At 35.7% G+C, this 15,512-nt stretch overlaps 1 protein-coding gene across 1 annotated transcript in view; it reads left to right on the top strand.

Annotated features, from left to right (window-relative positions):
- The window catches only part of CACNA2D3 (calcium channel, voltage-dependent, alpha 2/delta subunit 3), a 481,287-nt gene that overhangs the window by 375,434 nt on the left and 90,341 nt on the right, over positions 1–15,512 (top strand). The window contains exons 20-28 of the mRNA XM_009334218.1: positions 4,263–4,334; positions 4,566–4,627; positions 6,611–6,678; positions 8,506–8,551; positions 8,702–8,799; positions 9,623–9,716; positions 11,395–11,490; positions 12,820–12,941; positions 13,516–13,596. Of these exons, the coding sequence (XP_009332493.1) occupies positions 4,263–4,334; positions 4,566–4,627; positions 6,611–6,678; positions 8,506–8,551; positions 8,702–8,799; positions 9,623–9,716; positions 11,395–11,490; positions 12,820–12,941; positions 13,516–13,596 (739 nt within the window). The remainder of the gene's footprint in view (positions 1–4,262; positions 4,335–4,565; positions 4,628–6,610; positions 6,679–8,505; positions 8,552–8,701; positions 8,800–9,622; positions 9,717–11,394; positions 11,491–12,819; positions 12,942–13,515; positions 13,597–15,512) is intronic.

The following is a 15,512-nucleotide window of genomic DNA, read 5'->3' as shown; positions in this document are numbered from 1 at the left end:
CCTTTGACCTAAAAAAAAGTTTGTTAAAAAGTATTTTTTAATTGTAACATAGAAACAAGCAGCCTTTCCAATTGTTTCATCTTTTGAAGGAGAAAAGAAGTTAATTTACATTACAAGTAGACTAAATTGTGAATTACATTTGTAGAAAAGATCCAGGTCCATTGCCCAATACGTAAGAGTAAAAAAATAGATAAATCATAAGTGAAATTAATTTTGATAAATATTTAATACATAATAGGAAAAAGCTGGATATTCTGCTGTAGCTTTGGAGAAGCAGTAAGCACAATTTTCAGTACTCATGTATAATACAGGTGTGTTGTAGTGACTTCCTTGAATGATCCCCATCTATCAATGCTAATAATTCACTAGTACATGTGTGAATAAGCAGGCATTTTTTTGATAAATAATCCCCCAATAGATTGTAAAATAGGTTTTGTAAAACAGCCTACACATCTACTGTTTGATGATTAGTGACCAAGTGTTATCTGAAAAAACAGCAGGTTAAATATTGTAGAAAAATGTATTAACATTCCAAATGTTGTCCTAATACTTCAGCAATGCCACACACGAGTGGAGACCTTCATGCAAATATCCAGATAGGAAAAAATACAATGTCAAACAAATAATATTTTTACAGCTATTTTTAAAAGTAAGTCTGGTATATCACTACAAGTCTTTTGTGTTTGTTTGAAATAATATGTAAGTCATTTATACCATGTTACTAAGACCTTCAGAGGCGCTGATGGTCAGAAAGACTAATAGAAGAATGAAAGAGAAAAAGATATGAAATAAAGCAATATTGGAGCTACAGGCAGAGTCATTATTAGCATTAGAGCTAGAATGAGAATAGAATTTGAAGGAAGTTCTGTAGATTATTGTAATGAAATCCATCTCTTTGTGCAACTTTTCTGATGTGAGGATCCAAATGAGTGTCCAAAAAGTATGTGTTATTTTTGTTGACCTTTTGTAATAGGCAGTTCCTTAATATTGTTAATTTTGAGTGAAAATGGTAAATATTGTGTAGGAGGCTTAAAACTTTGTGAAGTAACTTATGACTTGAGAGCTACACGTGGCTCTGCTTCACCCAAGGCCTTGGATTTGATGTTCTTGATTTTTTCCAAGCTTGGGTAGGAAAGCATTGTTTATTCAACTGTAGAGGGAAAGAATTAATGTATTCATATAGCTGCTTTTAATAACATAGACTACTCCTGGTATATTTTTCTCCCATGAAACACTTAATGTGGAAGCTGATTAAGACATTTTCTTACTTTTTACCACATTAATTTAATGGTTACATAGTTTTCCAAGAATATAGAATGATCTCATACTATAGCAGTGAAACTGTGTTGTTAGCAATTGATTGGAAGATATTTAGTTGAAGGAGTAATAATGTGTATTACTCTGAAGAGGTGAAGAAATAGGTTTTTCTCTAGTCATCCAATAAGGAAAAGGTGGCAGAACTAAGGTTAGAATTTTTTTCACCATGAAATAGAGTTGGTGTAAATATATATTCATCAGTTAATTTTCCAGGTTAACAGTACCTGCTATCTTGCTGTTACTGCATTTTATTAGAAATGGAAATCTTAGCATCAGCTTATTAAACTAACAGTGTCTTCCAGCAAAGTTTGGGAATATGCAGTACCAAAGACAAGAAGTTTCAATTTGGACAGAAACCTTTTTCTCATTAACTCACTTCTTAAAATTCTTTTATCATAATTTCTAGCTGAATGAAATATTTTTTTCCAAATAAAAAAGACCATGAATGAATGTTTTGGGGCTTGAAGCCAGCTGAGGCAGTACTTATTTTATGCATTTGAGGAGGGAGATGGAACTGCAGAAGAGCTGAGAAACCAGATTACAAAGCCAAGAAATGTAATCACAGCAAGCAAAAAAAAAAAAAGAAGAAAAATAAAACTCTAAATCCCACATGCAGACTTGATCTTAAACACTAGTGAGAGTTTGGAGGCCCTTTTAGTAAATCTATGACTTGCCTGAGGCTTGTGGGAGGAATGGGTCTTAGACAACTGCAGGCACCAATAGGAGAAAAATGAAAACCACGTTAAAGATAAATGGAACTGTTCTGTAAATGTTAGAAAGTAGATGGTTAATTAAGACCAGCTCTCCAAGTACAAAACCACAAAACTTAAAATGGGAAAATATTTCCAGAATTGCCTAGTATGTATTGTTAAAAAAATCTACAGTAAAATATATGCTTTATTTTATACATGCCTCCAGCTAAAAATTATTCTTTTACACTCACTGACAGAAGAGTAAGACTGTTAATTCAAATCTAGATGCCCCAGAATTAAATTTAGAGAGCTGCAAAGTTTGCAGTTTTTGATAGGTCAGCCATGCTCAATTTATTCATGAGAATAAAACCAGATATTTCACTGGCAAGTTTGGTCATTCCCTTTTCACTCCATACTAACTCAAAAAGCCTGCAGAGTGCATTGACATGACTATCTTCACAATTTTTCATTAAAATCTGACTGAATTGCTCAATCTGGCATGAGGTAGTGGAGAACAGGAGATATTTATTCAGGAAGAACACGATGTCCAAAATTGTGTTCAGGTAGGTAAGCAATAGAAGAGACATAAAAATGCTCATTTTGTCAATATTATTCTGCATGTTGAATATCCCTGAAGAGGGAGTGTGAATTGATTAGCGATAGTGGAATTTTCCTATTGTAATGAAGATTACAGCTGCAAAAGATTTATAGGTGCTTCTTACCACAAAAAAATCCCACAAGTATAGCAGTTTCACTTTGAAATTGAAGATATCCTGAAACAACCACCTTAAACTTTCTGCATCTGTGCCATTAATTAAAAATACAAGCAAAAAAGGTCACTTCTTCCATTTGTAAATCTAAAAGCATTCAAATAAAATACTTCCATATATGGATGGTATAACTGCTAACCAGTAACCTTCTTATTTCTTCCCTAAAGTCCTGAACTGATAAGTAGGCAAATTCAGAACACTAAGGCTGAGGATTTCTCAAAAAGCATGTCTTGTGATTCTTCAGTTTCAGCCCAGAGACCCTGCTCTCAGACCAGCTGTGTCAGGGTAGCGTGTACTCATTGTTAGGGACGCTGCAGGTCATTTTGGCTTCTAGAGTTGGGGGACAGTTGTTGGGTTTTTTTACTCTTCTTTCCGTCATCATGGCATGTTCACCTAAGAGAGAGGCTGTGTCAGCTGGTGTCCTCTGGGAGGAAGGCTCTTCTTTCCTAGGGAGCAAATAGGTGTGCTAAGGGAAGATTTTTTAGAGGTGATGGGTAAGGGACTTTGCAGCGCAGATTTGGGAGCCTGCAGCTCATGTAGAGGCTAGAATAAAGTTACTGAAACACAGTGTTTGTGGTAATCTAAAAAGTAATAGATTTAACTTGCAGAGCAGCAGATAAATCATTGTGTATAAACCCTTTTTCATTTATTTTCTGTTTTCCCTACCTGCTTTAAGTTTTTGGTTCATATAGTAATGAAACCTGTTTTTGAAGGGGATTTAAAAAGTCTTTTGGATGACTGTGAGAGGGAGAGGTCCCGGTCACTTCTTAAAGCTGTGACTGACCTAGGGCTTCCATTACAGAGATAAAATTTATTACCTTGCAAGGGGCTCCTGGACACCAGTGGACAGCCAGAGGGAATCACAGAGCTCTGCGGCTGCGTGTTCCCATTGAAACAGGTTACTGATCAAATGGGCTGTCATTCTTTTGCTAGTTCTAATTTCTGAAGCGGTTAGGATGCAGTTTCTGGTGCTAGTTTAGGATGCAGCTCAATGTAGAGTATCAAGCAGAAGCAGAATGAATAGTTTAGGGTAAGTGGGGTTTTCTCTTTTTTGCTTCATTATTATATGTATAATTTTTGATGTATTTAAACAGTGACTGGTCTAACTTCAGCTAAATCCAGCTGGGAACCTAGTCCTTATGTTCCTATGCAGTAACTGCAGACTAGTAGTCATTTACACTTTTTATCCCACATAAGATCCAGATTACTACACAAAGAGCTATTTTACTATGACGGATGCTGAGAGCTCCTATCTTATGTACCTCGGCAACTTGCCTAAAGTTGTGCAGCAGGAGTCTTGGCCTATACAGTCAATAATAAAATCTGTAAGGGAGTTGTTCAGTGTGTAGTAGAACTACTGAAAATGAAGAAATGAAGAAAATTAAGTACTGCTTGGGTCAAATGAGTGTACCAGAGAGCTCAGAGTTGAAAGAATTACAGAAAGTGCAAATAAAAGAATTGACACACATTTCCTTCATTTCAGCTCCGAAATGCAATGGTGAATCGGAAAACAGGGAAATTCTCCATGGAAGTGAAGAAGACAGTGGACAAAGGGGTACAACCTATAAAATATTATTCCAACTAAGTATAAAGCAAGCAGTTAATTTTTAAACAATTTTTAAGATTGCCATAAATATGATTCACTGCAGTATATTTTTTTGCACTCACTGAATGTAAACATTGCTTGTAATTTTATCAGTGACTAACCACTTGATCTTTTATACATTTCTTATAGCAAACTAACTTCTTCCTCCCTCCCCTTCTGACTTTCTTGTTCTGAATCTAGAAGCGGGTATTGGTGATGACAAATGACTACTATTATACAGACATCAAGGGTACTCCATTCAGGTAGAGCCGACCATAATAAATGGACATTTCATCAGACTCATTGGATTTGCATTTGTACAGAGCTTGTGAACTCATTAAAAACTCATCAGCAAAAGTTGACAATGAAATATCCCTGGACAATGCTGAAAATAGCAAGGAAAAGGAGCCTACCAGCATTCCTTTCAGCTTTTCCAGGGACGGAAAGTTTGTGCAAGCTCACACAGGCAAACTCACAGTGTTTGTCATGGCTTACGTTTCATTAAAAAAATATTCAGTTGAGGTTTACATTGAACGAAAGGCTTTCGCAAGTACTTGGAGAGCTATAAATACTATAATCCATTTAAGTAACTACATATTGAGCCCCATTTTGATTTTTTTCCACAACAAAAATGTAATGTAAAATGAGATAGTATTTCACTTCCAATTTGAGGTTTGGATGTTTTGTTTCTCTGAACTACCTTCGGTGTATTTGTATAACTAAAACTGAGTCAGTCAGCCATGTTATTTTGGCATGCATCTTGGGAGGAAAAAAAAAAGACAGGAAGTCACTTTAAAAGTGCTCATATTTGAATTAGAAATAATCCATTAATAAAAGAATACTAACTGTACCTTATGCTTAAAGCATATCCCTGGACAATGCTGAAAATAGCAAGGAAAAGGAGCCTACCTTAAAGGCTTTTTTATTCAGCCTACCTTAAAGCCTACCTGCTTAAAGCATAAGGTACTGATAGTTGCAATACTCAACTGAAATTTTCTTCAATGGAACCATTTCACAGAACTTGAGCTACATTTCCACATAGAGAAAATCTAGGCACATTTCTCTGATATCTAATGCATGTGTTTGTTCTTGTTAAAATTCACACATGGGTGGTAAAACTCAGTGGGTTTTTTGGTTTGTTTTGGTTTTTTATTTTGTGGGGGTTGTTTGTTGTTGTTGTTGTTGTTTGGTTTTTGGTTTGGGCTTTCCCCCCTGCCCTCCCCCATGGCACTGTCATTCTTACCCTATTTAGTAAACAGATACGGGGCTACATATGTAGTGCGAGTTCCGATTCTTAGGACAGAAATATAGTAGGAAAACTGTCCTGCCTTTTTCAGCATGGTCTGTATCTAGTTTTGATGGGTAGGAGTATAGATTCAGGAAGATGGCAGTGTATTAAAACATACACTGTAGTGTCGAAGATTGTTTACTGTTCAGCCCATTTCCAGATTGAGCTGTTGATGGCAGCATGTGTGCTTTTGGAGTTGGTGCCTCTATGTGTACTTGAAGTATCAGCCCATGCATTTTCAGTCTTACTGATTACTGGCAGGTTCCTAGCCTGATATAATCCCCTTGAATGAATGAATGCCAGAAGGTATTCTGTGTATGCGTTCAGTAGGAGGAGGCATGGGATCCCCCAGCCAGTTCATTAAACTTGAATAGTTTAAATGGTAGACTAAAAACCAAACCAAAACTGGGTACGTAACTGTTGAGAGTTTATGAAGCTGAAGTCAATGCAAAAAAGTTAAACTACCTAAAAAAAAAGAATCACAGAAAAATTAGTCCAAGAGGAGTCATGATGCTGTTGTCACATATGAAATTATTTCCCCTCGGTAGCTCCATTGATTCCCACGCTTATGTAGTTTCTCAACAGCTTAGTCTGATTTACAAAAAATTGTCTCCTTCATTGTAAGGCCACGGGCATGTTCAAGGCTCAGCTGAAGAAATCTCATGCTGGGTGAACAGCAGTGAGCTTAGAGAGGGGCTCATTTATTAGTTTGCCAGAGCATAATGGTTTACTGCACCTCTAAGCGCACATAAATACAGCTGATTGTTGCAGGCACATCAGAACTGAAATGGCATTGAAGCAGCTAGTTGAACAATAAATATGATCAGTGAGGGTTTGGAAACAAACAGTTTTAAAGTTAATAGTACACTAGCTGGAAATGTTAGAAATGAAAATAGCTCTGAATGTCTGTTATTGTTTGTCTCACGGATTTTAAGGTCTGCTTTATTTCTCTGCACAGTTTAGGTGTGGCGCTCTCTAGAGGACATGGAAAATATTTCTTCAGAGGGAATGTAACTGTAGAAGAAGGTAAGATACCTACCTTCTCATGTTGCTTACACAGTAGTTTTATTGTTGATTTGGTAGACCTAAAGCTTGTATGTTTGTCTGCAGATTCCATAAGGGAATTAGATTTTTTTTTTTCCTATTTTTTTTTCTTTAAAGATCTTTTACTTCATGGGATTTTTTTCTCTCATTTATATTAAGCATAGTCAGACTGTTTGTGAATCTTCTTTAGGTGGGCATCATCTTCTGTCCTCCTCTCTCAATGTTCCAGCGAATCACTCAGGGTCCAATGTTAATTATTTGTGGTGTTTGCTGAATAAAGTAACCACTGAGAGCATTGTAATGGCTATGGCTTTTTTGTTCACAGACTATACATTATGAAATCTTTCAGAGCTATAACTACTTTGGGCATTGTCTACAGGGATTTACATTTTGCATTTTTATAGTAACAGTAGAATTAACCAGGGGAAGAACTGTTCTTTCTTGGTGGTTTTACTTTTTTATAAATCCACAATTAAAATGAGTGGAGGAGTCAGCTGTGAGTGGTGATAAAGTTGTTTGGCAACAAGATCAAAAACAAAGGTTCCCGAAGACGAAGAAAGAGCAGAGGCATTTTAGAAGAGTGAAGGGAGGGTTGAGAAGTTTTAGCGGTTGCTGAGCAAAAAATGTTTCAATAGAGGAATGCTTTCTGATTTTATGCTTAAGTCTCAGTTTCCAATTCTGCTTCTTGTTTTGTCAGTGATGTTAAACAAGATAGTTAATTTCTTCAGGTCTTTGTTCCTCAGCTGTATTTTGGGACATGAATACGTTCCTGTACCCAGGAGAGATGTAAAAAGAAATGCTTTAAAGTTTGAGTCGCTTGCACAGCAAATACATGTCTAGACAGAAAGAGAGGACAGCAGGAGACTTGGAGCTGCTTGCTCTCCAACTGTTCCCAACATACCTCTCACCTATCTTCTTCTATCCAGCCGTACACCTCAGCCAGTCTATCTGATATTTCCTCCCGGATGCATCGCCAGAAATGTTAACATAGCCATAACTAACTCTTCCTTTTCTCCCACTCTTACCGTCACTGATGATACCTCACTGTCCTCCCCAAGGACTGTAATTATAGTTCTAGTTTTGACTTCTCTGCTTTCCGTAATCACTGTAGCTCTGTCATTGTTTATTATGTACTCGGGGGGTTTAAACCCAGACCCTGCCTTCTGAACCCTGTTTGCTTATTGTCTATTTATAAGTGTTTTAAGAGTTTTTAAAATTGCCAAAGTACATTTTTATTGTTCTATGTAACTAATGATATAGTTCTTATTTACAAGCATTTGCATGATCTGTTAGTACAATAAACCTATTCTGAATGACCCCGTAAATTGCTGTTTGTGTTCATGGGCTGTGTGCTTAGGTTTTGAGGCAATTGTTCTTTTTAAAGAATTTTTTTTTTCCAAAGAGAAAGAGAACAACTCTCATGAAATGAGAAGTATGTATTTTAACATAAAGAACTTTACTAGCCAAATAGAGTAAGGGAGTACAAATAGGAGTCTTTTACCATTGTATATTTCTCCTTGCTCAAGTTTTCTTCTAAACTTCAAATATATCATGTGAGTAATTTGTATAAGTTAAACATATCAGCACAAAAAAAGTTTTTGCTACCTTTTCAGTTTTAGATCTGATTTAGTTGGCTTTTGCCAGTTTGTTAGACCCTAAAGTGTATTTGAATATAGTTTACTGCGATTTATTACATTGTGGTGGTAATGCACTTTCTAAGAAGGAAGGGTTTATGTTATGGAGTGCACGTCAATAGCCATCTGCTACCCAGACTGCTCCCTAAATAACCCATTATTATTCCTGTTACAGGTTTACATGATTTAGAACACCCCGATGTATCTTTAGCAGATGAATGGTAAGCCTTAAACAAAGCATGAAATTGGTGTCTGTTACCCTTCTTGGCTTCATGTTGTTTGTGCTTGCTGAGCCCAATTCTTTATGTTCAAAGACAAAGGGAGATCATGCTTATACATATTAACATTTTAATGTTTTGACGTGTTCACAGGTCCTATTGCAACACTGACTTACATCCTGAACACCGTCAAATGACTCAGTTAGAAGCAATCAAACGCTACCTCACAGGAAAAGAGCCATTGCTCCAATGCAAGTATTTTGTTAAATATGCATGTAGCAGGCTTTACCCCAGCTAAAAACTGTTGTACCAATCCTTCTACAAAATGCAAAGCTACTTAGTTTAACCAGTGATAAATTGAGATTGGCTTGCTTGGCTAATGTCACTTTGGAGTTTCATTTGGTTTTGAGCTTTTTCCAGGGTATCAATAAAGATATCAATGATACAAACTTCTGACTTCCACAGTAAACAATATGTCTGAACCAAACATTCAAGTTTCTGTTCAGATGGTGTAGCTTGTGTTATGTACTACGCAATATTATTGCTCCATCTGGTTTTATAAGTTAAACAGGATTGGTCTGATTCAATCCTTGGATCACGCCTCTAAAGAATATGCCAGATATTTCATGAGTATTTTAGGGAGAATGTGTATGCAATTAGCATTTCTGAACTGCAAAGCAGAATAAAAAAAAGTCAGATGGTTAAGTGCATATTTTGTCTATTTGCAGAAATGTAAAACTTTTGTGACTGCTAGTAGAACTAATTGTTTTAACCTTATGTCATGTACAAATGCGAGCATTAGATAATGTGTACATGAATGTGTTACGTGAAGTGGAGAATCATTTTTTGGTTTTTAATCTAAAATTGTTGTTAGTGCAATGAAATGATACATGAAAAACTGCATTATGGTAAAATACCATATAATATTACATAGTAAATGCTTAATAGTGCAAGAAGTTTGAAGGCATATCATAGATAAAATATAGTACAATGTAAAAAAATTATTGTTTAGTCATCTAAAAAACATTCTCTCTGTATGCACATATGTTTACTGATTTTAATATATTGTACTAGGTGATAAAGAATTGATCCAGGAAGTTCTGTTTGATGCAGTCGTGAGTGCACCAATTGAAGCTTATTGGACCAGTCTAGCATTAAACAAGTCAGAGTAAGCAAGCTTTGTGTCAGTCATTATGCAGTCATGGGTGAATTTTTAATAGTTATGTTGGTGAACTGGTGGAATACCTAACGAATCCAGATTGCACGAAAATATTATATTAACCATTAGAACCTAAATACCACCAATTTTGACTTCAGTGTTAAGTGTTTATGTTGCAGTGTACGTCATGATGATTAGTTGTAAGGTTACCCAATTTTCACAATATAACTAATGAAATTGTATACTAACTACATCTTACAGCTCTGAGTATTTCTAACAAATGGTTTAGAGTACTTGAGAAATTTAATGCAAAATTTACCAGAATTGTTGATGGAATTGGTAATTTGTCTCAGAACAAATTAAATATAGAAAAACTTGCACTGGTGAAATAATTTCTTTAATCCTTTGGGCTTTTTTGGTTTTGTTTTGTTTGTTTTCCAGAACTAACTGGGATCTAGGTTCCTGTTATAGATAGTCAGGAGATTAGCTGGTCCTTTTTAGAGTTTGTTTACTTCATTCACTTATGTTACGATGTACTAAGGTGTTAAGTAACAAGATGTCATATATATTAGAGAAAACAGGTGTTAAGATTAGCAGTTTGCATGAAATACTGTGTTTGAAAGGCAATTCTGGAGATTATCCCGATTAGAATTTGCTAAATTGGAACCATTTTTAAAAGTCAAATGAAAAAATATATTGCTGTAAAGAACACACTCATACTGAATGAGTAAAATCAATGTGATAAGATCTGATTCATCAAACTAAGGATTATCCATTCTCCTGTTAGAAGATAAAGATAAGAAATTGTTGCATGCTAATATACTGTAGACATTGATGAATTTATATAGGGGCATAAGGTTTCTTGGAATCCTCCTACACAATGAAATAACAGATCCAGTAAACACAAGGAAGACAGCTGCAGAGAGATGCTAGCGGGAGACTTTTGATCCTCTTTCATATTCTGACTTACACTAATGAGACAGGCCATTTATTGAAGAATAAAGTATGAGACAGCAAGATGGCTAAGACTGTGGTCCCTGGTTTTGTGGTGATATGGCTGAAGTTCATGTAGCCATATGAGAACTAGTTTTAAAGTAGCTAGCTTGATACTGATAGCAGTGCAGAAACAGAGTTCAGCCTGAGCTACCTGCCACATTTTTTTCCTGAGGTCTAGAGGCTAAAGCCTATCCTGATGGCAGCTACGTTTGACTCTGAGCTAGCTGTTTTAAATCTAGCTTAATTTTTGCTTGCTTGAGCAACAGTCACATCTATGACTTGAAGCATAGATGTTCCACAGAAGTGTTGAATGGTCTGGGAGCAAGATCTAGAATTCCTGCCCATCTTGAATCACTGGGTGCCAGTGATTATTAAATAGTTGGTATATAGCTATGCCGCACCTTTTTATTCTATGGCTTCCATATCATCCCTCCCCACAATTCCTACCAAATTTACTGTCTCTTACTTTTTAGTGACTCTTGGTCTAAATAGCATTTCTACTTTGTATGTTTTCCAAAACCCACATGACTTTAACTTAAAAAACAGCATTTAAAAAAATAAATAAGGGAACTACACTTAAAATAATCTTTCTCAAAAATGTGTACACTTGCACTTTCTGTGACCAGTAATATAGCTTTATCTGTTTACTGTCTGGAAACATTATCTTTGCTTGTGTTCTGCTCTATTTCAGAAACTCTGACAAGGGAGTGGAAGTTGCCTTCCTTGGAACACGGACTGGACTATCTCGTATCAACCTGTTTGTGGGTCCGGAACAGCTTACTAATCAGTAAGTAACAAAGCTATGCTTGGCAGCCATATGAGAAAAGAAGGAAAAAAATGTTTATTTTTAGGAAGCCCATCTACTGTTTCTTCCAGGGTTTTACGCTGGTGCACTGAAATACATAGAACGAGTTAGAAAGATTTTATAGGATCCCTTAGATTCTTTCTTCAACTGGAGCATTTGGAACAATAAGCTATTTTACACCTGTAGCCCGTACATTTTCTTTCCCCCCACTCCCTTGGAGTTAGCCTCACATCTTTATTCTTCAGAGCAGAATTATGAATATGCTACATCTGCAGATGATGACTTATTTTTTTACTATCCCATCTAAAAACAAATATCTGTAGGCTTTTTCAGGAATTTTGCATCATTGTTGTGGAAAATTTTTTGGTGTTGAAATAAAGCTGTGACAGAAGTGGACTAGGTGAAAAAGTAAGCAGGAGATCTCATCATTCAAGAGTTTTCTATTTTGCTTGGAGAAGATGTAAGCTAGTGGAGGTACAGGTTTCTTAAAATGGAGAGCTATAAAATAAGGTCCCATAATTAATGACTTTTTCAGGCAGCAGTTTGATAGTGTCAGGCAAATCTATCTGCATTATGCATGTAAAAGAAAATCTGCACTTGATGTTTATGATAAACTACGTTTATTGAATATAAAATTATATGGTGCTTATCTGACCACAAAATATTATTGTAGCGTGAGTAGCTTGACAGGTGAGATCAATAATGCTGCAATTTATTACTGTCAGACAGCAAACTAGAACAATAGCATGGAGACCATACTTGCTCTTTTCACTGACACAGACTTTCCTCTGTCAACATTCCTTGAGATTATTGAAGAATAAAGTATGTAGTTGTCCACTACCAACCCTAACATATTATTTGGAAAGTAGGCTGTTAAATTACTTTCTTTTCATTACTTAAGAGTGAATGCCAGTGGCAACAAACTACAAAATCTCCAGTGCCTTTTCCACTTTGTACAGTTCACAGTTCTTGCATTGTGCTGAGAGAAAAAAGACTTTTTAGAATAAGCATTTTTATTTGTACACATCAGTACAAATATTTTTAGTGGTACTTAGAGGCACTATTTTTTTTAGTACTTTTTCCATCCTTTACAACAAAAGCAATTGCAAGTGTGTCACAAATACTTATTAGGGGCTAAATTGTTGAACAATTTTTGAACGTTTTGTTGAACAAATGGTATTAGAAAAATTGTCCAAAACCATTTTCTTTCCCAGAAGATTGCATTTTGGTGTTTTTTGTCTTTCAAAGCTAGAAACTATTGTGTGCGATACAACAAACAACAAGTATTTTCTTTCTCTCTTCTTTCTCAAGAGATTTCCTGACAGCTGAAGATAAGGAGAACATTTTTAATGCTGACCATTTTCCACTCTGGTACAGAAGAGCTGCTGAGCAAATACCTGGGAGCTTTGTCTATTCAATCCCATTTAGTACAGGTCTATAATTTTGTCATTCTCTAAATGCTGAGCCATATATGATGCTGAAAGGATTCTAAGTATGTCAGTACCGAGTGGGCTCTGTAGCTAATCTCAAATGTTAATCTTAAATATGCATTGAAATTTGCGGCTAATTTACTGGTCCTTTGACCAGGTGCATCTTTTACAGGGCTCCAAGTGAAACCCCAAGATGTGGTGTAACAGTTTTCATTTAATATTTGCACAGGTTGAACTTACAGCCTAGTATTTTAAGCAAGACAAGCCCAACAGAGCAAGTGTCCACATTAATGAGAAGCCCTACTGGTTGTCGCATTTGTTGCCACTTTTAGTAGAGAAAGCAAAAATTGATTACTTATTTCAGTGTTTTAAGCTTCTTGTTGGGATGCTGGGGAATTTTGAAATGGCAGTGCCTGTATGTTGTGTGCATACATAGAACATGATGTTGGCTGTCTTATTTTCTGAGCACTAAATCCACATGGACTGTTATTTCAAACCAGGGGGAAAAAAGCTCAATTTCCTCATTCTGCAATATGTTATTTCTATTTAATTTTTTTTTTCTTAATACACCCTGCAGAAACCGCAAACAAAAGCAATGTAGTGACAGCCAGTACTGCTATTCAACTTCTGGATGACAGAAAATCTCCAGTTGTTGCAGGTAAAATTGTAGTTTATTTGTTTCATTCATTTTTTTTAAAGCAGTTTATAAGTTCCTCACTTTCTCTTTTGAGTTAGCAGGAATTTAACGTAGGGATATCATTTTTTAAGAAGAGAGGAGGAGGGAAAGATGCAGTTGCACCTACAAGATACAATTGAATGACTTAGTGTAGAGAACACTTAATGCCTCCTCTCCCTAAGAACTTGATCCTTTATTAATTGGCTATCCAAGCTCCCTGCGAGCTATGGAGTTAGACTTAATGGAAATAACCATTATCAGTGAAGCATTTTTAGTAGACACAATTCTATATCATCATAAATGAGCATGTATTATGTTAAGAAAAAAGAAATATAAGAAAGGACTATCAGATGTATAAAGGTTCCACCCAGTCTTCAGATTTGAAAATCCTGTCCTATAACAAATGATACAAAGTGGTCATTTTGTCTAGATTATGAGAGATGTGATTTGATCAGAGCATGTAAATTGAATAACAAAGCTCTGCAGTCTATCAGCCAAGAGTATAACAGTGCCTAAAGACTAAAAGGTGAAGTTTGACAACTGCAGATTAGAGATAAAACATACAGATTTAAAAATGAGAGTAACTGATTTTTAAATTGTTGGATGTTCCTCACTCAAATTCAGATCCTTTTCTGAACAGTTTTCTATAGCTCCCAATGGTTACTGACTTTGAAGAAGGAATTAATTTAGAGAAGTCTTATGGTTTATTATGCCAGAAACCAAGCTCTCTTATCTCAGGGAAAATTAGGTACCTACCACACAAAGCAAGAAGCATCCCATTTTTCTCATATTTAAAATGCAGTAAGAAACAGTGAATACAATCCTGAAAGAGCAAGAATGTGCCAGATAATTGGGAAATCTCTAATCTGTTTCCTCAAACACAGAATACCTCCACTGATGATAATAGTTTTTATAGGGTCAATAGGAAAGCACCCTTCTGACTCCAGTTTGCGTGAATACATTCTCCACAACTTATTGAACTCTTCCATAATATAACAGGAAATCCTAATTATGACTTCATACTCCTGTCAAAGCATAAAACAGCATTTATAAACTAATGTCAATGCAGATATCTGCAAATTGCTGAAGATATAATTAGTTTTCACTGTACAATGAAGAAGGTTGACATTTTATTTCTAGAATGCTTCATCATTTGGAGTTAGCAAAAGGCTCATCGTGCAGTTTACCATCATCTGTAAAATGTGTAGGGTTAATAGGCATCCTAAAATTTATTCTTTCCTCACTGGTGTTTGCAATTTAGCGTTGACTTCGAGGAGGTATCACACATAACCAACTCTAATACTGTGTCAACAAGCTTTGGGGTTTTTTTGGTAGTAATTGTAAAAGAGAGGCAGATGTTGCTTCCATTTCCCCAATAATTAGTTTAACATTGAACATTCAAAATTACTTGCGTCCCATACTTTCTATCTAAAATAAAGACAGGGTCTTCAAAGCTTTTAATACCAAAGCATGTAAAAGATTTCCATGATATCTGTAGATGCATAATGCCATAAAAAATATGAGCAGTGTATTTACAATTCTGAAGCACATCAGTGGTTTTTTACTTTTATTTCTGTAAACTTTAGAAACTGTGCACGAGGGATTTTTTTCAGTATGAAGCATTTTTAAGAATTTGCTTTGAATAATTTTTCCCTTCCCTCTTCTATGGTTGCATGCTTTCAGGGGTTTTTTTTTGGGGGGGGAGGCCTCGTTGATCTGTACAAACCATTTTCCATGAAAGATCACTCAGCCAGCTACAGCCATTCAGAGACAAACAAGTATATGCATTATTCTTGTCCTCTTTAAGTTGGAGATCATAAATGCGACTTGTCAGTCCTACTTTTTCCATTAGAAGACTTTCAACAAAGTACCCAGCATCTAGTTCAATTTTTAGGTTT

The sequence above is a fragment of the Pygoscelis adeliae genome, unplaced genomic scaffold (assembly GCF_000699105.1).
Source record: "Pygoscelis adeliae isolate BGI_AS28 unplaced genomic scaffold, ASM69910v1 Scaffold411, whole genome shotgun sequence".
NCBI classification, from domain to species: domain Eukaryota; kingdom Metazoa; phylum Chordata; class Aves; order Sphenisciformes; family Spheniscidae; genus Pygoscelis; species Pygoscelis adeliae.
The sequence above is the reverse complement of the archived record's forward strand: the minus strand, read 5'-3'. Positions and strand labels throughout refer to the sequence as shown.